Below are 21230 nucleotides of genomic sequence, written 5' to 3'. Positions count from 1 at the left end.
TCGGCGGCGTAAATAGATTTTTATTTATTTTGTCCTGCTTGTCTCAAAAGCGTGTTCTCCGTGCGACATGGATGGAAGGCCACGGATTCCTTTAATATACATGCCACTTTCCATTCCTGCCGGCCGTTTATCCTCCACAATCTCATTTTCTTTCCAATTTCTTGATGGCGCTTAGCATTACTGCTCAGCAAGTAATGTTCCATATGTATGCATGTATGAAACAGTGCATGTAAAACACTGTCTGCAACAGATAAATCAGATCCTGTAGAAAATGCACAACAAGTCACTGTAAATTATGACTCAGACAGTAAATAATGAGGTAAACAAGCTATTTGAACGAGCATAATACAATTTTCAAAGCCTCAAAAGTTTCTGTTTCAGTGACAACCCTCCCTGATAACTACATTTGTTGACATTTTACTTCCTCTGAGTTAATTTTCTTCTTGCATTATCTTGAGAAAGGCAACCTAAGCCCTATTCTCCTTCCACCCGACTCACACAATAGAGCCAGAGGAGCCTGATAACATTGTCATTTCTAATGTTTGGAGTCGCACAGCTGAGTGGCAGCGGGGCAGGAGGCCATATCAGCCCACAGAGGAGTGATTATACAGACCGAGTATGAAGCCTTTCCTGTCAATCCCATTGGCTTGGAGTTTGCCTCTGTTCTTCTTCCAGGGGAAAGCTGATTAGTCATTTTGTTGGGTCTAATTGAGGTCCTCGCACTTGTGACTGAGTAGAGCAAACAGCGTCGACCAACAACTCCTGTGGATGGACTTCCTACAGAGACAAAGAACAACCTAGGATTTAAAACAGGATTTAATGAAACAGACTCAACTCACATTACATATTGCAGAAATAAAAAGTACAAAACTTTCTTCACCGTGAACTTAGCTAATGGGTTTAAGCAACTCAGTGTTGTTCTTAAAGAATGAAGGAACCTGAGACTTCAATGTTCAAGTTCAAGATTTAAGTCTGCGTACAGTGAAAGTAATATTACTGATTTTGTAAAAGGGGCTCTCCACTCATTAAAGTTAGTTTACAGTCATGTCTTGGAGAAGAGTTAGGATACTGGACTTGGTAGACCTCTCATCCAAGAGGTTTCTTGAGTTCTGACTGACTGACTCAGGCATTTAGCCTCGGTGTGATCGTTAACTAGGCCATTGTTTGTTGACGTCCAAGTCATTAAGGTCGCCTGAGCTCCAGCGTGGATGGCGAGTCACCGTGAATTAAATGACAATCTGTTAGATTCAACTCTTCTCAAATAAGTATGACTCGAATGACTGAGGACCTTCAGAGACATTACAGTCATGGTTACCGGTGTCACTATAGAGGAGCTTTGTCACGGTAAACGTAGGATCCAGTGTTTTTGGTGCCTGGCCTATACTAGTGCCGAAAAGTCAGGATATCTCGATGTCTGCTGTTTTTGGCAACTCTTTGTAGATCTGGATTTTCACAAGTGTCCAACTTAATGGAAGTATCATACAACAATCCCTCTATTGCATCATACAGAGAGGTATTTCTGTTATTTAGCCTAGAACATGGTTCAAGGCACAGGAAGATAGGGCGGGTCACTGTCTACCTTATATGGCAAGTAGGGATGTACACTTCAACTCATGACTCGATTCGAGTCACGATTTTTTTTTTTCCACGATTTTTTAAAATCAAAATGAGCTACAGACAAATTATGACCAAATAAAAATATTATATTTATTATATTTATTATACTTTTTATTTGTAGGAAAAAAATCTTTCTTTACAGAAAAAAAGTCTTTCTTTACAGAAACTCTTAAACAGTTTGTGTTCTCTTATAAAAAGTGCAACTTACATCTTAAACAACAAAACACATGACAAATATCTCCTTTCTTTAGAAACAATCTCACAGTAAACTGCTGTTAACTGGTGTGATGTACAGTTTTCGCTCACGAGGGGGCGTAACCAGGGCTCTAAATTAACTTTTTTGATCACCAGCCAATGTGGCTGGTAAGTTTTGTACATAACAATGAAATAAAAACATTAAAACTTGCGAGCAGCATGCGTCAATTTCCACAGAGCACCTCGAGCGGGCAAGAGCCAGACACAGAAAAAGCAAAGAGAATCCGGTGGATTTTCAAAATAAAATACCCTGTGGAAACTGCCGGTCGTAAAAACAGACAAAAGAGAAACTAACTAACTATGTAACATATTTACACATGCAGAAGCATGTTTAGAAGGAAAACACCAGGAAAATGTCCAAATCTGAGCAAGTAAACAAAGTCTGAAACACTCCCGGTGGGGTTTGAGGTCGCGTGCAGGACAGACCAAATATACCAGTGAGAGCACGCGCTGTGCGGGTTCCCATTCGCCAAGAATCGCGATTCATTTTTTCTGTCAACCGATGCGAGTCGTCACAAATTTGTACCGATTTTTAATCGTGTCACGATGCATCGTTACATCCCTAATGGCAAGACATCATGGATCAAAAACAAGCACGGAACACAGTCGACTCCTCTGCTTGTGGAACTGTCCATGGTGCTGAAACAGGACTGCATGTGTTCCATCTACTTTTAGACGAGGACATTATTGTTCTCTTGTTTAAAGTTTTATGTGTGTGTATGTGTGTGTGTGTGTGTGTGTGTGTGTGTTCCACTTGTCATGCTCGTCCATGTTAATGGATGGTCTAAAAGCACGTCTTGTTTGATTCGCTGTCATTGTTTGGCTTAAATCCTCTTCTGAAGATCAAAATGATTGAACTGGACACATTCCTCAAATCTCTGGATTCAGTTATTACTGAATTATTTGTCACACTGTCAACCAGTGACGAGGATTCTACGAGTAAAGATTAACATGTTTCTGTCTGGCACCATCAATTAATATTGAAAATATGTTTGAAGTCATCATTTCTTTGGCACCAATCAGCGTTAAATCTCTTTTGGCTTCTAATAATTCATTTAGCTTCCCCACTCTGTTTAAGTTAATGTCTGTTTGCTCACACAGTGAAGTAGCAAAGTCAATTTTCCTGCTAAAATATGAAAAAGTGTGAACATCGGTCTATCCCGTCCACTACAGATGAGAACTCTAAAAAGTGTTTGACCAGTCAGATCTCAACATAACCAGACCAGAGAAATGAAACCCGCTCCACCACCATCTCCGTAAATCGACAATAATTATCTAGTCATTTCTGCCGGCCTCAGTTTGTTTATTTATGTCCAGGAATGGCACACTGAGTGACAGTTTCCTGATTAGACTGGAAGAAATAATGGCAGCTCAGTGTCTCTTATCAGCCGCAGAGACGAGTACCTCTGTCTGACAGCAGTAGCTTAGGGCAGGGCGGAGGTGGAGGGGGGCTAGCTGAAGGGGAGAATAAGCTGGTGATGACTTGTGACATTTGAACAAAGGAGGTGTTGTGGGGGGGGGCAGGGGTGGATTGTTTCTAACAGGGAAATGTCAATATTAGATTTGTTACAAGAACTTGAAGAAGCTGACTCTAATGACACGATGAAAGTGATCTTTCTATTTTGTGTCATTTACATGAATCCAAATATCAAGTCTCAATTCAGGGTTTAAATGTCTATGATATCAGTTACTTTTAAATTAAAGCACCACTGCATAGAGTGTAATCCACTGACTCTGGCTGTACACGTGTATCTGTTCTGATTACATTACTTATGATTAAAAACTAGCGAGTCGACAACTTTGCCTACAGCCAATCATCAACCAGGTCACCAACAGCAGCTAATATTACTGACAAGTCCAACAGCAGTCAGCCCAGCTCGGCGTCTGTCTTTCAGCCTTTTATTTCACCAAGCTCTCACCAACCACTAAAAGTCAGTCCCACATTTACCGTTCTCGTCAACATCCTTTTTCGGGCTCTTCACTTCTGCCATTATGTCTATAGAGGCTGCTGAGCCCTGTTACATTGCCAACTTGCTCAGCTCCAGTTCTGGCACGACACTGGCTTCACTCTTCATCCTGGTGGTCCAAAACACCTGTGCTACAAACTCTAACACTCCCCCGGTGCTCTGAGCTCACAGTCTGGCTAACAAACTGAGCTAACATTAGCTAACAGCAGCTAAAATCAGTCAAATAGTTGGTGGTGTGCGCTACGTACTTCGATGTATGAATGACAGAGACGGCATTCATCTGATAACAAGTCAGTGCAGCATCAACAGGATTAAAATCCTGTTATAAAAGTTATAAAATGGGGCTTCAAAAATATGTTTCATGTCTCTTTTGCTATTAAAATTAATCTGCATGAAAGATGAGAGATCAGCTCAGTGTTCTGATCTACTTCCTCTTTGAACTAAATCTCTATATCTCTTACTCACTAACATTCTCTCCTTGGTGTTCTTTTATAGATCTGCTTTGTCTTATCAAAACTGTGTTCATCAAATGATTTTGTGGGGAGATATTTGATCTTACGGTGTGCTCTGATTATGTGAATGATTAGCGTGCTCTAAAATATACACATAGTTAAAGATAATACCAAGTCGCTGCATTGTTATCAGAGCATACAATACGTATATACAATATGACTCCTAATGTTTTCACTACACTGTAAATGAGGCTTGTGATATCAGTAGATGTCTACTAAACAGATAATCCACACAGGTCATTATTTTCACGTACTGCCATGAAACTAGAAGACAATGTGTCCATGATGTCTGTATTTCACTGCACAGCTCGTACAGCTCAGACAACACAAGTCCTGCGTGGTCACACTTTTATATATTAACCTTTCCCGCCTTCAAATTTGGACTGCGACTGTGTCTTTATCTCTCATTCCCTGAAATATATGAAATCAAATAAAGTCGAAGTGCTCAGAAAAAGTTTTAATTTTCAAACGTCGGCCATGTTATATAGAATGAATAAAAAGCTGTTGGAATATGAAGGTTAGTCAAATGTATCAGTCTCAAAAGGCTGCTCGGGCTTCTCTGAGGGATGTCGGCTGAATGTTAATGTCTTCAACGGGAACTGTGTTTCACCCGCCAGTCACTGTTTGTGTTCTCTGCCAAGCTGGTAAGCAGTGAGCAGATTTTGTTTTGTGCATTTGTCTGTCTGCTGTTGTTAGTTCATGGAAACAACCACGTACTTCATTCCTTTAGCAGCTGATAGATGAAGTTATGACGTGCTTTACAATGCAAAAAAACAAAAACATTAAGGCATTAAAAAAAGAACACCATAAATGACAATAAAAGTTAGTACAAGTGTCTACATGTGTGGCCCAAGCTTTGAGTACAAGGGGCGGTTGGAGGTAGAGCGAGGTGTAATTAGATGGTCGGTGGTTCAATCCCTGGCTCTTAAGTGTAAAAGTGCCTTGCGTGGTCTGAAGATTAGAAAGGAGCTATATAAGTCCAGTACAGTCCATTTACCATCTGATTAAATGCTAATGTCACAGACATGTATAACTGTGCTATAATGACAACGCTCTACAGTGATTCAGTATTGTTCTAAAGTAGTAGAAGTAGAAGTTTGGGGATATCTGACAGACAGTCAAAGTGCTACAGTAACATCCTCACAGTGAAAATAGAGGTATGAGTGTTGAGTGCTATGAAATTTAACATGATGGGAATGACGTTAGTTTTGCGAGTATTTGTTATTAGACTCACGCAGACACTCACTGTGGGATATATACACTACATATACCCTTTTCCACTGAATCTAACTGTATAACCATTCCTTTGTCAACTCTGTGTTTCCTCCAGGTCGAGTGGGAGCTCGGCTACCTCGAAACCAACAGAGGCTGCTCACCATCGAGGGGGACGAAGCCGAAAGCATGAGTGAGTCCATTTTTACATTTCAAGCCTAAAGAAGATCTTGATATCTGCATATATATGTGCCTTTTGTGAATTCTAAAAACTTTGCCTGTACCTGAGAATGATGCTGGATCTTCAGTTATGTCCAGGTTGTTTATGAGACGCATAAGTATCCCTGGTGCACCATTGTAGTCCTCTGGGACTGTCCTTGAAAATGTAGCATCCAATTCCTTTTTACCAGCTCAGGAGGCAGGATCAGAGCTTAATCCCAGGGTCAGGGTGTATCTACTGAGATTTCAGTCCATTTTGATGGCACATTTTAAACTTGTCCCCTTGCTTTCAACAAAAAAGCTCCCTAAAGCCCCCCGAGAGCTACCTGGATTTGAAAAGTAGGCCTATTTCAGCCCTAAAACCATCTGACCCATGATAAGCCTCAATAGGATTTTATGGAAAAGATAGATATATCAAGTTCCAAGTCAAGTTAATATGCAGGGCAAAGTGAATGATGTTAGCTTCAAGCTTTGCTTTCATGTGCCTGTTTTTGGTTCCATAAGCTGCAGGTTTATTCACATGGAAAGGACGTGTGGTTTGATAAGTTGGCTATTTATTTGCAAAAATGATACGATCAAGCATCAGGCTGAGGTGACATTCCATTTTCAAGAGTGAGTGAATCTGGCTATTTGTCAGGGTAGACTGAAAGGAGTCAGCGTGCTCGAAGACGTGAACCAGATAGGCAATTTTTGCATCGTGATTCGGCCTGCTGATGCTTTGCCCCAACGCTAACTGATGTGACCTCTTTAAACACTTTTTTTTATTTGTGTTCAGACAGCAGTAATCCTTTCCCCCATTCTGTGCAAGCTAAAGTGAAACCAGTCAGGAGAACATGTGGATTATGGCTGACAGTGTAGGGAGAGTTGGTCGCAGGCTGACGATGGAAGTGGTCAAGGTTGTTCAAGGGCTCTTTGCTAAAATTATAAACCCTAAGTCACAGAAATCAAATATCAGATGGCAGGTAACACATTTAGTACTGATCCTGCAATTGGACTTGTCAAGACACATTTAGAAGCTTGACAGTTTGACGTGCCCAATGGATTCACTTCTCCCTCAAAGACGGGAATTTCTCTTTCGGCTTCAAGTGAATATGTTTGCCCGCTGAGCCGCAGCACCGGCTGTTTCTATGGAGTAACAATAACAGTATGTTCCCTCTTCCCCAACAGACCTATAATCACTCTCCCTCTCTTGTTGCTCAGGGCATTATCAGCTATTGTGTTTTTCATGTTGGATTTCCATCCCCCCTTTTGCTTGTTATTTTCTTTGCCTACAGTAGTCAACTGGCTGCGACTGAGCACCGAACACAACTCTGTACAGGCACTGTACACTCACATTGGAATGCATAAAGCAAAACTTGGCCTTTAAGGAGACAGTGTATAGAATCCCTTATTAAATCTTTTTAGGTAGTTTGATTGGCTTATTTCACTCAATATACCCAAACCACAGACTGCTGAGCTTAATGAGTGCAGAGCTTTCACCACATGAGTTGTCACTGATGTGTGACATTCATTAACCCTGTCTTGTCTCTGTTGCTGTGAGGGAAAGCAGCTTTTGCTCCCCACAACAGCTACAAAATGATTGATACTGAATAGAAACACCACGGTTGACATATTAGTCGACCTTATTATTCAGAAAATAATTAATCAATTGAAGGCAAAATGGTTATTGCACTGCTACAGGTCACAGAATCTGACATGTCACAAAATACGGTGTAACACTGTAGGTTCGGAGCTAGATTAATATTTATTTGTTGTAAGAGCCACTTAACCACTAGAGGGAGTATTATATCTTTGTGTTTACTAATTACAAATGGGCACTAGTTGTTTTAATTACATAAAAGATTAGTCTAGGTTAGTAGGTAAAGGTAAGTCCATAAGTCTTACTGTCCAACTGTAGAATACAAGTCAAGAAGTGTCAGTAAAAAGTATTCAACAATTCAATAAATTGGAAGCTACCCAAAAAGAAAACATCAAAAATTCTGATTTGTATTTTGATGAAAACGCATCAGGAACACCACATTACCTACTAAGTGACTCGAGTTTGGACAGTCCCTACAGTCATTTCCCCCTTTGTTGCTGTTTCTTTGTCCATGAGGCCTGTTGTGAAGATCTAAGACCGATTGACAATTAAAGATTCAATAAGGGATTCGTTGACCATGGAGCTTAACAAATCATGGTATTTTACCAACTTGGAACCAGATCTAAAATAGAACTGGTTATCATAACTCATGACACTGCAGTGCCTGAACTGTGGTTAATTATTTTGAATTGTTTTTAGCACATTAAACATGAACTACTATTCTGTATTTGTACCCACATTTTATGGTAATGTATAGTACCTGCTGGTTTCCTGTTTGAAGTGGCCATATTGAATCAATCAAATGCTAAAAGTGAAACATGATTTCTCTGATATTTTCCTTCAGGCTCAAAATTATTTTGGGAAACGTTGACACTCTGTTTGCACCCCCATCTATCACCACATTCCCTCTAAACCTGCATTTTATAGGATTGTTTTCTGTCCTGAGCACCGAAAGGAGTAACCTATCGAGCTTTTGCTGGAGGATGTTATAAATGGAAATTTACATCCAGTTCCATCGGCTTTGTTAACAGGGCCTGGTGATATGTGTTCCCAAAACACAGAAGATCATCCAGAGAAAGAAATTTAAGAAAAAATACATTTTGAAAGAGCTCTTTGTATTAACAGTTTGACGTGTAATCTGCTAAATTAAACTCAGAGCACTGCAACAAATAGCTGAAATTAATGTTTTGCTTTCCATGCTAATTTCATGCTTTACTTTGGTCAGGAGAGTATTCAATGTTGACAGTATTTATTGCTTCAATGTAATTGCATCTAATTTCCTCCTAGCACTTTACCCAGATTGATCCTGATTGTGTCTAGCATTTTTGTTATTCTAAATTAATGAATGTGTTTAGAATACCAATATAATTAATGCCACTATATTATTATAATGTCACCACAGAAGTATTGATGAAGGAACACACATCACTTGTTCAGTTGCAAAGAGAGATAAAGGAATCTCTAAATTTTACATTTACAAGATCCTGCAACGAAGGCATTGTAAGTTACTCTTTCTGGGCACCGCAGGTTCATGCAGCACAGATGTTAAGGAAAATCGGAACTTGGACAACCTCTTCTCCAAAGAGGGGGTTGCAGCTGAGGCTGCTCAACTCCCCAATGGGAGTGCTGGGGGTGGGAGGAAACGTCCCTTAGAGGAGGGCAATAATGGGCATGCACATTCCAAGTACAGGCCCAAGAAGCGTAAGAAAGTCCCTGGGCCCATTCTTCCTAAGAATGCCCTAATGCAGCTGAATGAGATCAAGCCAGGGCTGCAGTACAAACTGCTCTCTCAGACCGGGCCAGTCCATGCGCCCGTCTTTGTGATGACTGTGGAGGTCAACGGGCAGCTCTTCGAGGGTTCGGGTCCTACCAAGAAGAAAGCCAAACTGAACGCAGCAGAGAAGGCCTTGCGCTCCTTCGTCCAGTTCCCCAACGCATCCGAAGCCCACATGGCCATGGGCCGGACTCTGTCTGTTCACACGGACTTCACCTCGGACCAGGCTGACTTTCCGGACATGCTCTTTAATGCCTTTGAGACATCCACTCCTGTAGATGACCCGTTTTACCTCGCATCCAACAGTAATGGTTCCTTCAGCTCACTGGGAATAGAGTACCCATTGCTACCCTCCCCTGTCCCAAATCTGGTCCAGGCCCCCTTACCTCCAGCCCCCTCCACCTTTATGTCCCCTACAAGCGGCAAGAATCCTGTCATGATCCTCAACGAGTTGCGGCCGGGCCTCAAGTATGACTTTGTGTCAGAGAGTGGGGAGAGCCATGCCAAGAACTTTGTCATGTCAGTGACGGTAGATGCTCAGAATTTCCAGGGTTCTGGGCGGAACAAGAAGCTGGCCAAGGCCCGGGCTGCCCAGGCTGCTTTATCTGCTCTGTTTAACATGCAGCTGGATCAGGCACCATCAAGACAGCCTATACCCAGAGAAGGACTGCAGCTTCACCTGCCACAGGTAAGCATGAAGGAAGGTAAATGAATACTAAAAAGGCCTGTTATTTTAAAGAGGATGATCATAGCATTGCAGGAGTGTTTCTTGATGGATGGGACAAGCAACTTCGTTCCATACTACTCACAATTATTCTCTCTGCTCTGCATCCCCTGTGTGCTACAAGTTAAAAATATACAATGTGAAATCCATTATACAAGTGTCAGACATATGGAAGTAACTTTAAAGTTCTGTTCCTGTTTGCAAGTGGCATACTATGAATAATAAACAGGAACTGATGAATGTTAGCATTGTGAAACACTCCATAACTGTCAATTGAAGAGGACCAGCCTAAGATTGTTTTTTCCGCACAACCCGATGCCTTAGCTCGCACAAAAAGTCATCTGCTAACTCTGTAACTTGACCAGGTTATTGACCAGGAAGCACGTGACCCTGTGTCACTGCATAGTTACTGAAGTTTAACGTATTACTAGTTATATTCTATAAAAAAACAACATAAAATATGCACTATGATACTAGTACTACAGAGATGTTTATTTGGATGTCTCAGTATTAGTCATAGAGGTAGAGATTAGACTTAAAGCGTGTTTCAATCCATGTTACACAAATTGTTAGTTTGCAGAGGAAAATTCTAATTATTGATTAGATGAACTAGATTTATTGGAATATGTGATTTCTCACAAAGTGTAACTAGATTACCTCATTACCTTGTAGTACTGTATAGTTTTTTATTGCTGTGTCCCATTTAGGGCTGGGTATCATTTGAACAAAGTACAGTACTAGCATCAATACCAGTACTGTTAAAGCTTTAAAGTGATACTGGTATCAATAGAGTACTTCATTTGATAAAACATATCATGTTAGTACTTTTATGCATTTAGTTTTGTCAGAGTAGTGTAGCCATACTTTCAAATGTTTTGTTGGTATCCAAATCAACTTCACCAAAACTCTAGCTTTGGTGTGTACATGTGGTGATTGGCTGTGGGCAAAACCATGCAAATGTTCATTCAGTCATTTTTAGTACAATAGGATCAAATGCCGGATATCGTTTGACTGGAGAAGTTTCGATAATACTTGGTATTATTGGAGTTATTTCAGTCAATACTTTAAAAGTACCAATGCCCAGCCCTCGTCCCATTTTCTATAGCATTTGGCATGCAGCTTTTAGGGTTACCCATTATATCTCAGGTGGTTGCCACCTCTACGTGATGAGTTCACCAGTGTGCTAACATGAAAAGAGATTGTTGGGAATGAAAATACAAAGTCTTGCTCCTTGGACCGACAGTTGTAGTTGATGTTAACATCATAACTGTCTGTATTGGCCACAGTCAGTGCTTTTGTTGATGGGCTTAGAATGATGCTAGTCTGCACTTAATACTGCTTGGGTAGGATTTCTAACTCTTCCTTGCTTTCTATAAACTTTTGGAGCCAGGCTAACATTAACGTAATGTTGATAAAGTCACCTAGATGCAACAGTTGACAATGCCACATATTGCTGGCACTCTCAATTCTCATGAACCCGAGAATAACATTTTATACATTTGCATCTGTAGTAAAAAAAAAATCTAAGCTAAGATGCTTTAGATGCTTCAGAGGGGCAGCGGCCTGTTTGATGGCACGCTGTAAACACTTCCTTGTTAGATCTCTGTCCTCTAATGAAAGAACCATCTACAAATGTAACCTCTCATGACCAACCTGATAAAAGTCTGATTGAAGATGGAGACGGCTTCAGGAGAGACAAGTTCAATACACTGGGAATCTATTTACACATAAACTAATCCCTGCCTGTAATCCCCGCACACCGATAACAAAGCTGCTATCTTAATTACTATCACCCTCTGAGTGCTATTCAAACACTGCTGTTCATTATCCCAGACCTTCCAAGTCACTCTCTACTCAAAGAGCAGTCAGTGAAGCAGAGGATTTGACTGTTCTAAGATCGCTGCCTGTCATTCACACCAGTGCATTGAGATATTCAGTAATAGTTTCAGTGCAGATAAGAAGAGTTTTTTTTTTATATACCATCACACTTTGGTGTTGTTGTTGTCTTCTGATATTTGGTCATTCATATTACATCAAATCCACATTGTTTTGTTCAAAGAGTTCTATCTCCTCACTTCATCTGTAATTTTTCTTTTCTCACATCCGCATACTTGTTACCACCTCAGGTCCTGGCAGATGCCGTCTCTCGTCTTGTCGTCGACAAGTTCAGCGAACTGACAGACAGCTTCACGTCTCCGCACGCTCGGCGAAAAGTATTGGCAGGCGTTGTCATGACAACAGGTAATTCTTTTTTTCTTTTCTTTTTTTCTTCTCTCGACCCTCATCCGAGAAGATTTACTTCTGTAAGTGTTTATTTAGGGCTACAGCCCCAAATATCAAGGGGATTTGATACTGCGACGCTGCAGCTCAGCATTTACATAGAGTCAAGTGATTAAAGAGATGTTTACTGTGCATGTTCTGTTCTGTGTCTCAACTCTGCATCTCTCAGCAGGGACCTGATTCAGCTCCATTCTTTTATTCCTGAGCTGTCATTGTGTTGTATTTGTGCATTTTTATGTAAAACATTTGAGCTAACCTGCCTCTGACCCCAGCTTTTCCTTCACAGAAGGAGGGTGTGAACATGTTCAACCTCTCTTGGGTTTAAATGTGTTTAGAGTCAAAAACAGAGAATAAATCTTTTTCAGTGTGTTTTCACAGAGAGGTTCTATTTGAGAAATGTTATTTTTTCTGATTTTTGGAGAGTGTCCTGCCCGACTTGCAGGTCAGCTTCTGTTCCATTAGCTTTTCTAATCCAACTGGATTCATCTGGATTGCTGCAGTGACTGTATGTGAAAAGTTAAACCACCATAGGTCAAAAAATCACATCAAGCTCAGAGATAAAGGGTGGACGGGGCTTAACAGGGGCCATGATGCAGTCAAAACCCTGGAATCATGTTTTTGTTCTTTCCTCTGGATGAGGTCGGTCAAACAGAACCTGGCACTAAAGCTCGCTCATCTTTAGGTCCCCCACACAGCAGTTTGTGTATGATGGCACCAAATCCCTCTTATATCTTTCTCTTGCACAGGTTCTGATGTGAAGGAGGCTGAGGTCATCTGCGTGTCAACAGGGACAAAGTGCATCAACGGTGAATACATGAGCGATAGAGGTTTGGCCCTCAACGACTGCCACGCTGAGATTGTGGCTCGTCGGTCGCTCATCAGGTACCTGTACTCTCAGCTGGAGCATTTCCTCAGGTGAGTCAAACAGGTTACCAGGTCAGGTCCATCTTAAAGGCTAGCCGATCCATAGCATTCCATATGGTATAATATCATTCCATTTCACATTTGTGTCTCTAGTAACCACGAAGAGGAGCACCACAAATCCATCTTTACCAGGTGTGACAACAGACAAGGCTTCAAACTGAAGGAAAACGTCCAGTTCCACCTGTACATCAGTACCTCCCCCTGTGGAGACGCCCGGATCTTCTCTCCTCATGAAGCTGGAGTTGAGGGTGAGAGGATGTAGGATAAAAGGAAGGCTCTTTAGTATGATATGTGTTTTGTAAAGTCTCCTCAAAGTGTCTGTGCTTGCTCGTCTTCCTCAGATCAGGGAGACAGACACCCGAACAGAAAAGCTCGAGGTCAGCTCCGCACTAAAATCGAGTCTGGTGAAGGAACCATCCCAGTACGCTCCAGTAACACCATTCAGACGTGGGATGGGGTTCTTCAGGGTGAGAGGCTGCTCACCATGTCCTGCAGTGACAAGATTGCGAGGTTTGTATTGTTTGACTCCCCGTTCATACACACTGTTATGGATTGCCAATCACATAGTGCAATTCATACACACTGTTATGGATTGCCAATCACACTGTTATGGATTGCACTATGTGATTGGCAATTCATACACACTGTTATGGATTGCCAATCACATAGTGCATTAGAAGCTCCACAGCCCATCTTCACATGTGTTCTAAAGACAACGTGATCCTGAACTCAGTGTATACACAGACTATGAGAGTCAGATCGAAACCCAACACACAATCATTGTAGTTACACATGAACAAAACAAGAAAATAGACTTGAAGCATAAAGATTTGCTGTGGGTCATGTTCACAGCATGTAGTGCAAGCCTTTAGAGCCTAATTGGACATCTTATTGGACATATCCTATGTTGGAGAGAAGATGACAGGAAATGATGTGCAATGTGCAAGTTTCCCATCCAGAAATCAACCGGTGCCTTAACCCCACAAACTGAATTTTTCGTGGTAACATTGTCACACTTCACTCGACAGAAATACAACAAAACTCACTAAAACCTCGATTTATCTTCTCACTGTTCCAAAAACCCCCAACTCTGATTTGGTCGATAGAAGCTCCTTATTCACCATTTTATATGTAAAAATGTCGGAAGAGGAGTGACAGGAACGTTGAGCATCAGAGAGGCAGTGGGAAGAAACAGCGTGCACAGGCTAACTTAAAGGTTTATTAAAACCAAACCAGAGTTGATCATTGTTGGAACAGAGGAAAGACAAACTAAAGTTTTGATGAGTTTTTTACTTTGTTTGCTTCTGTTAAGTTTGAATGAAGTGTTGCCATGTTACAAGATGAAATGGCTGTTTTTGTCAATGGAGTCTGGTGGCCTTGAACACAACGATATATAACTGCTGCTTCTGCTTCAGTACAATGATCTTATTCTTTGACAAAAGGTTTCTCTCTGTAGGGATCCTTTCTATAATGTTTTCAGACTCCTGCATTAACAATCTGTGCCTGTCAGTCACAGAAACAAACACTTTTAATGGACGTTCGTTGACTTGCCATAATTATTACACGTTGCAGTCAGTTTAACAACTACTGGCTGCGGCTCTCTCAGTCAGTACTTCAAAAATTGTTGCCCCCATGTCACTTAGACACCAAAACATGGAAAAAAGGGTAAAATTGATATATATATATATATATATATATAATAACATGCAGCCAACAGATTTATATGCAGGGGCTGAGGGAGCTCTAGCACCCCCTTGTCCTTGGACGTTCAACCATTTTTCATACATACATGTTTCCAAACATACAGTGACTGTACAGAAGACAGTGTGAGTCAAGATTACCTCTGATCGAGCGGCGGGGCCCCCTTTCAGAATACTGAACACAGCCCTGCAGACCCTCTCGAGGTGCTGAAGGGTGTTCTTTTTGAGCAGACCAGCAGGAATCCTGATGATTATGTGCATGTGTAAAGAGGCTGAATTATCTCGGTGTCACGCTGCAATCACTTCATTTCTGTCTGTCAGCTGCACTTCTCGAGTGTCATTGGGCCACTGGAGCTTTGATTAGGCTCCTCGATGAATCTCCAGGATGCAGACGGCTCAGAGACTCCTCTGAGCTGGAATCAGTAGAATTAGCTGGAACAACAGGTGTTGATTCTTTTGCAGATTTGCCTGTCTGCTGAGGCTCCCTCGGGTTTTCACATCCTTTGTCTCGTCGTCTCTGTCCGTACATTTGCCTGATTGAACAAAATGGTCTGCTCTGTCCCCCCTTCAAGGTGGAATGTGGTCGGTTTCCAGGGCTCTCTGATGAGCTACTTCACCAAGCCCATCTACTTCTCCAGCATCATTCTGGGCAGCCTGTACCACGCCGACCACCTCTCCAGAGCCATGTACCAGAGGATTACGGAGATTGAGGACCTGCCACAGTCCTTCAGCTTGAACAAACCACTGCTCAGCGGTGAGAAACAGACTGCTCTTTTTTACAAATGGCTGATTCCCACTTATCTGTCACCTGTTTTTCACACTGACAGTACAGATGTGACATTTTCAAGCATCTGTAAGTGCTCCAGAAGTGTGGAAAGGAAGGTTTTATGAAATATCAGGGAACTTTGAGGTTTGTTCTTAAGGCCGCGTTCTCGTGTTCTACAGGAATTAGTAACGCAGAGGCTCGTCAGCCGGGAAAAGCACCCAACTTCAGCGTGAACTGGACGGTGGGAGATCAAGGGCTAGAGGTGATCAATGCCACCACGGGGAAAGATGACCTGGGTCGACCCTCCAGGCTCTGTAAACACGCTCTCTACAGCCGATGGATGCGTCTGCACTGCAAGGTAACACACTGCTGACACTCTTTACACAGTACTGTATAATAAGGTACTGCACTGTAGACATCATGGTCTCTTAAAGCCCATTACTGATCATGGAGTTCAGTACCAGGGCAGATTTCTACAGCTCAGGTACAGTTAGACAGTCAGCACTATCCATTCGTACCTGGACATGCAGTAAGTCACATGAACTGTCCAGTCACCTGAATGAGTGAAGCCCCAAAAGGTCGTAGTGTTTGAATTCTTGTTTTTGTGGCTGCATGTTTGTCCATGTATCGTTCAAAATAAGAGATATTTGAACATGTACATGCTTCAGTATTATAGGGTTTCATCATGGTCTGTCTATGGAGGACCACAAGTGTCACTGAAAAGAGAAATAAAGCATTTCATTTATAATTAAAATAACAAAAAATAATTAATTTTTGATTAAAAATGGGCAATATTACATTTTTATTAATCTATAAAATAAATAGACTAGAATAGAATAATTCATTATTGGTTTTAATGGGTAATAAAAGAGGAATTTTGAATGAAATATTAACTTAATAGAAATTTACAAAAACAACATGAATCAGATGATAGGTAGATTAAAATATGTAAGTGAAGAAATTGAAATTAAAATTCTATTCGAAAATGCAGTTTAAAAAGACTAAATAATAAAGAATACGTAAGAAAAAATAAAGAAGAGTAAATAACTGGATTCACAATTTGAATTGAGAATACAGACTCAGATCAGTTTGTAGGATTTAGTGGCATCTAGTGGTGTAGTTGTGGATTGCAACCCCCTCCACTCGATAAATCAGTCAAACAGGACTGATGTTGTATTTTTAATCAATCACTAACAAAAAGGTAAGACCATTTTTGTCATCTGTCCCTCCAGCTCTCCCCCACCCTGCGGATCAGAACCACGAGGCCCAGCAGCTACCACGAGGCCAAGCAGGCAGCGATGGAGTACCACAGCTCCAAGCAGACGCTCTTCAGAGCCTTCCACAAAGCCGGTCTGGGCGCCTGGGTGAAGAAACCTATAGAGCAGGACCAGTTTGCACTCGCCACCTGAGTTAGTGCCTGACCGGTGACGGCGGCGGTCGTGATCTTTGACAAAACACACACACGTCAGAGTGCTCGCTTTACTTTCTGTAACAGTTTCAGTGGTGGAACACTTTCCTTCTGGATTGTCACGGACTGGACTGTGTTACTGAGAAGAACGAGGATGTCAGAACCCATGGATTTAACATTCCTCCTTAATTTTTATAGCCTCATGCTAGTCCCTCTCTGCCAGCACTACACATGAAAAAAAAAGATTATTATTCAGTCAGTTATGCAAATTTATACAAAGGACAAATGTAAAAAGAGACTTTGGTGATGGAAACCTGTAAACAGCATTGTTAGCTAAAAAGGCACTTGTTTATGTAAGAGTGGTGATATATTCATTTTGCATGTATGATACCAAATTCATAGAAAGTCTCCAGTAAAAGGTTTGTTATCATGTTGTGTAGTGTGATCTCCAATTATCAGTGTCGTGATAACTCGAGAATGTCCTCCTGCAGTTTGTAAAACTCTTTTATCTGCTCTGCTGCAGTTCTTCGGCTGCAAATTTGAGGCCACGCGAATATTTATTTTTTATTTTTAGCTAAGAATACGCACACGCCACGACAGAAAACACTTCATTATGACATTAGAAGATAGACCTCCACAGCTCCACCCTCCATTTCAAAGACAGGTTTTACTCTGATTTGTTTTTTTCTCTACAAAACTGAATCTGATTGGTGAACCTGCCTGTGCTGTTTGGGTTTAAAAGAGCTTCTATACTGTAAATGAGTCAAATCAGTCCAGACTGTAAAATAACATAGATGAAGAGTCACACAAGTTCCTCAAGATATATTTGAAAGATTGCACATCCAAATTTGGTCAAAGGAAGGAAAACCAGGAAACCACCACGGCTGACTGTGATAGGCTCACACACCTGTCAATCAAAGGAATACAACCTAAAACATTGTTGTGTTTCAAAATTTCTCAGTCATCTCTGTACAACATTCCACATTTAGTCAAGACCGTCCATTTTATCCAGGTTGCTTTGGTTTTTGGGACAATTCTCCCAGCATGCATTTCACATCAACCATTAAGATTTTTAGATTTTAACATAGCACCTATGGAGATTTGCTCTGACAGTTTCAAATGTGTAAAAACCAGACCAGCCTCTGCTGCTGTCGATGTTTTATATATTTAACACTGTACAACAGCTACAACGATTTGGAACATTAGCCACCATATGAAGTACAGATGGATGTACAGTATGGATTTGAGAAAGAGTTTGCTTTATTGTTTATGGATTCCATTTTCATTCTTAAAAGGTGCCAGATGTAACATTCTGGTGCATTTTATGTTTGAATCACTTTTTATCGCTAAATGGGTGAACAGGAAGTTAGGTAACTTCAAAACATCTTATATTCCTTCTTCTATTTTCTAATTCTATATGTTTTTTTTTTTTACAACATTAGCAAAACATAAACATGTTATTTTTGTATGAAAATATGAAATATTTGAAGAAACATCAATATGCATCAGTGTACAATATAGGCGATGATATTTTCTTTACTTTAGTTCACATTGTACAAATTCAGGGGATGGAGTCGCAAACTTGAGAAACATGAACAGAATATTTTTTCATTCATATGGTCGGTAGAGCGGGAAAAAAAACATCTTCAGGACAGCGTTAACCTTTGCTGAAAGACATTCTGGTTCATGTCTAGCATGCATTTTAATAATAATACTGAGAGGTGCAAACTGTGAGGCTACTAAGACCTAAACATATGATGAAAGTTGTATTTGGAAGCTGCTTTCATTCAATATAAATGCAGTCATACTTTTATTGCAGCAAGATGGAGATGAAAACTATGAATCACTTCTGTTTTGTTCATTGAATCCAATGCAAAACAATGGTCTATAAGGACAAGCATTTATCTACTGTACAACAGAGTTATGACATTCACATCACATTCAGTCAGTTTTGAATGTAACAAGCTACTGATTCAGTAAGTGATGATAATGATTCAGTACCCTCAATTCAGCTTGAGGGTTTTGTCTATACATAGCCTAATCTGTTCTTATTGCCAGGTCGCCAAATTCAGACACCATGTCGGTATTTGTCCCTTAAATCTCATACAGATGCACAGAGAACCCTTTAGCGTCTATATTAGATGCACCGGGCTTCAATGTAAACCCATCTGCGTCAGGCAATGTAGTATAAAGACAATCTTCATCTTCAGTCGTCATCTGGAGGTGGCTCAGACACACCCAGGACATTCGTCCAGGATACCAGGGTTTGTGTCCCATGTGAAACCAAGTTATGTAACATGCATCATCATCTGTGACTGGTGACATCAATGTATGTACTGTACGTAATGTGATGTAGTTATTTGAGCCCAAACTACAGTTTTTTCCTAAATGTAACCAAGTAGTTTTGGTGCTTAAACCTGACCATTTCATAACATTAGATAGGGGAAAATGTAAGGGTAAAAAGGTATGTCAGACACTACAGCTGCTAAAGGGTTCCCCGTGAATCTGTATGAGATGCCTGAACCCTGGTATGAGAACAGGTTGACTGAGCACCTTCACAGCCAGCATCTAGTGGCCATTAGAGGAACTACAGGCAGACTAAGGCACTCAGCTATGGTGGTTGATCTGGACTGATGCTTCAGTTGGTTCAGTTTGCCTTTCAGGGGTCATTTTCTTCTAGTTGGATGGCACCAAACCTTGCTATGTTCACATTTGACCAAACAAAGGAAACACTCCATACATTGAACAAACATGTCAGGTGTGAACACACCCTAAAATATCTCTCCTAATATGAGCTGTGTTGCACTAGATCAGATTAACAAATCTTATGCAATGAAACTCAACAAACATTTCAGAGTCTGTGAACCTCTCCTCCACTGATAATCCATATGCAGTAACGACAGTAAACTCAGACCCTGCTAGTGTTGTTGGCGTTCACACTTCAGTCACTAAAAAGCTCACCAAAGATGATGTCAGCATTTGTCAGACTTTTGAAATTTCAGATTTTCCGTGTTGTTTTTCACACATTCAAAATGTTCGTTTTTATTACTGTAACCTGCCTCTACAAACCTTGTGTCTCGAACAATTCAAATGTACGTTTGTGATGACGTGTGAAGTGGTGTTTTACGTGTGATGTTCTACTCTTTCGAACCAAACATGAATCCCACAATCACCTGTTTCCTCTATAGCAAATGTAAATTTTAACTTTCAGATATGTTTTTAATTTTCTAAATTCTTTATTTTGCTGTGAACATCCTCTGGATGTAAACCTCCAGCCTCAAACCCACACAGGGCATATTTAACTTATTTACTTTCGATGTAGGCGGAGGTCTTTTCTTTATATATATATTTTGAACGTGCATCCTTCTGCTTCTATTTAATAGCTGAAAATATGTCTTAACTCTGAGCATGTGCAAACCTGTTCCTGTCTCAGCATACCTGACTCCAGGCTCGGGCCCTCAGGGTTTTTGGAGGTGCCGGCCAATTATGTTTCCACAGGATATGCACTTTTTAAAAAGGGAAATAATTATATTTTCCATTGATTTTGAGGTAAAGCAACAGTGAATGGATGAATGGGAGAATATTTTCCACTGTATGTCAATCCTCCCTGTCTATACGTTGATGGTTGGTGAGCCTCGACGGTTCTGATGGGTTCATGCAGTATGTTATTGATTTGCCCCCATAAAATATAGCAAGGCTGTGGGGCCTAATGCATGAGCTCTACCTGTAAAGCATGGAAACTATAAATATAAAATATGTAGAAACTGAGTCAAGTCACTGAGCTAGAGATTTAATAAAATGCTATTACACTCATTTTGTATGGTTGTCTGCTTTTAAGTAAAGACTAGAGCTATGGCGCTTTGAAATGAATGTTTAAGGTATACTCTTGGATTGAATATTCCCACCCATAGCCTTGAAATATGGCTCTGAAAGGTTTCACTTGTCCCTTTGTGGAGGATGGCAGCTGTAAGTCATCTTGGATACCCAGCTGTTAAATTAAATTGAAATGGAGACCCAAAGTCACAGTCAGAGATGTGTCACGTTGAATCCCACCTCTTGGCTTTGAGCATTAAAGTGTATTATTAACCCTGGAAATGGTAGTCTGGTAGTTCAGGTTTTTCAGCAGCTTTCAACCATACAGTATCTGACACTGTATTTGTCTTTATCAGTAGATGGGGTGTGCACAGTTGACCTGGAGTTAACTCCAAATCTTGAAAGTGGACTCCTTGGCTGTCTTCCCTGATTTAAAGACCTACCATATTGTTTCGTTTCCCCTTTCCAACAAAGAAAATA

The 21230-nt window shown here is 40.8% G+C and overlaps 1 protein-coding gene across 1 annotated transcript in view; it reads left to right on the top strand.

The window, feature by feature from the left end:
- The window catches only part of LOC104930731 (double-stranded RNA-specific editase 1), a 33757-nt gene extending 13007 nt beyond the window's left edge, over positions 1-20750 (top strand). The window contains exons 2-10 of the mRNA XM_010745601.3: positions 5682-5756; positions 8889-9823; positions 11986-12100; positions 12886-13054; positions 13157-13311; positions 13405-13573; positions 15336-15517; positions 15709-15887; positions 16762-20750. Of these exons, the coding sequence (XP_010743903.1) occupies positions 5682-5756; positions 8889-9823; positions 11986-12100; positions 12886-13054; positions 13157-13311; positions 13405-13573; positions 15336-15517; positions 15709-15887; positions 16762-16938 (2156 nt within the window). The 3' untranslated portion in view covers positions 16939-20750. The remainder of the gene's footprint in view (positions 1-5681; positions 5757-8888; positions 9824-11985; positions 12101-12885; positions 13055-13156; positions 13312-13404; positions 13574-15335; positions 15518-15708; positions 15888-16761) is intronic.
- The last annotated feature ends 480 nt before the right edge of the window (positions 20751-21230 follow it).

This window comes from Larimichthys crocea, chromosome VIII (genome assembly GCF_000972845.2).
Source record: "Larimichthys crocea isolate SSNF chromosome VIII, L_crocea_2.0, whole genome shotgun sequence".
NCBI classification, from domain to species: Eukaryota; Metazoa; Chordata; class Actinopteri; family Sciaenidae; genus Larimichthys; species Larimichthys crocea.
This window is presented reverse-complemented; position numbering and strand designations above follow the sequence as displayed.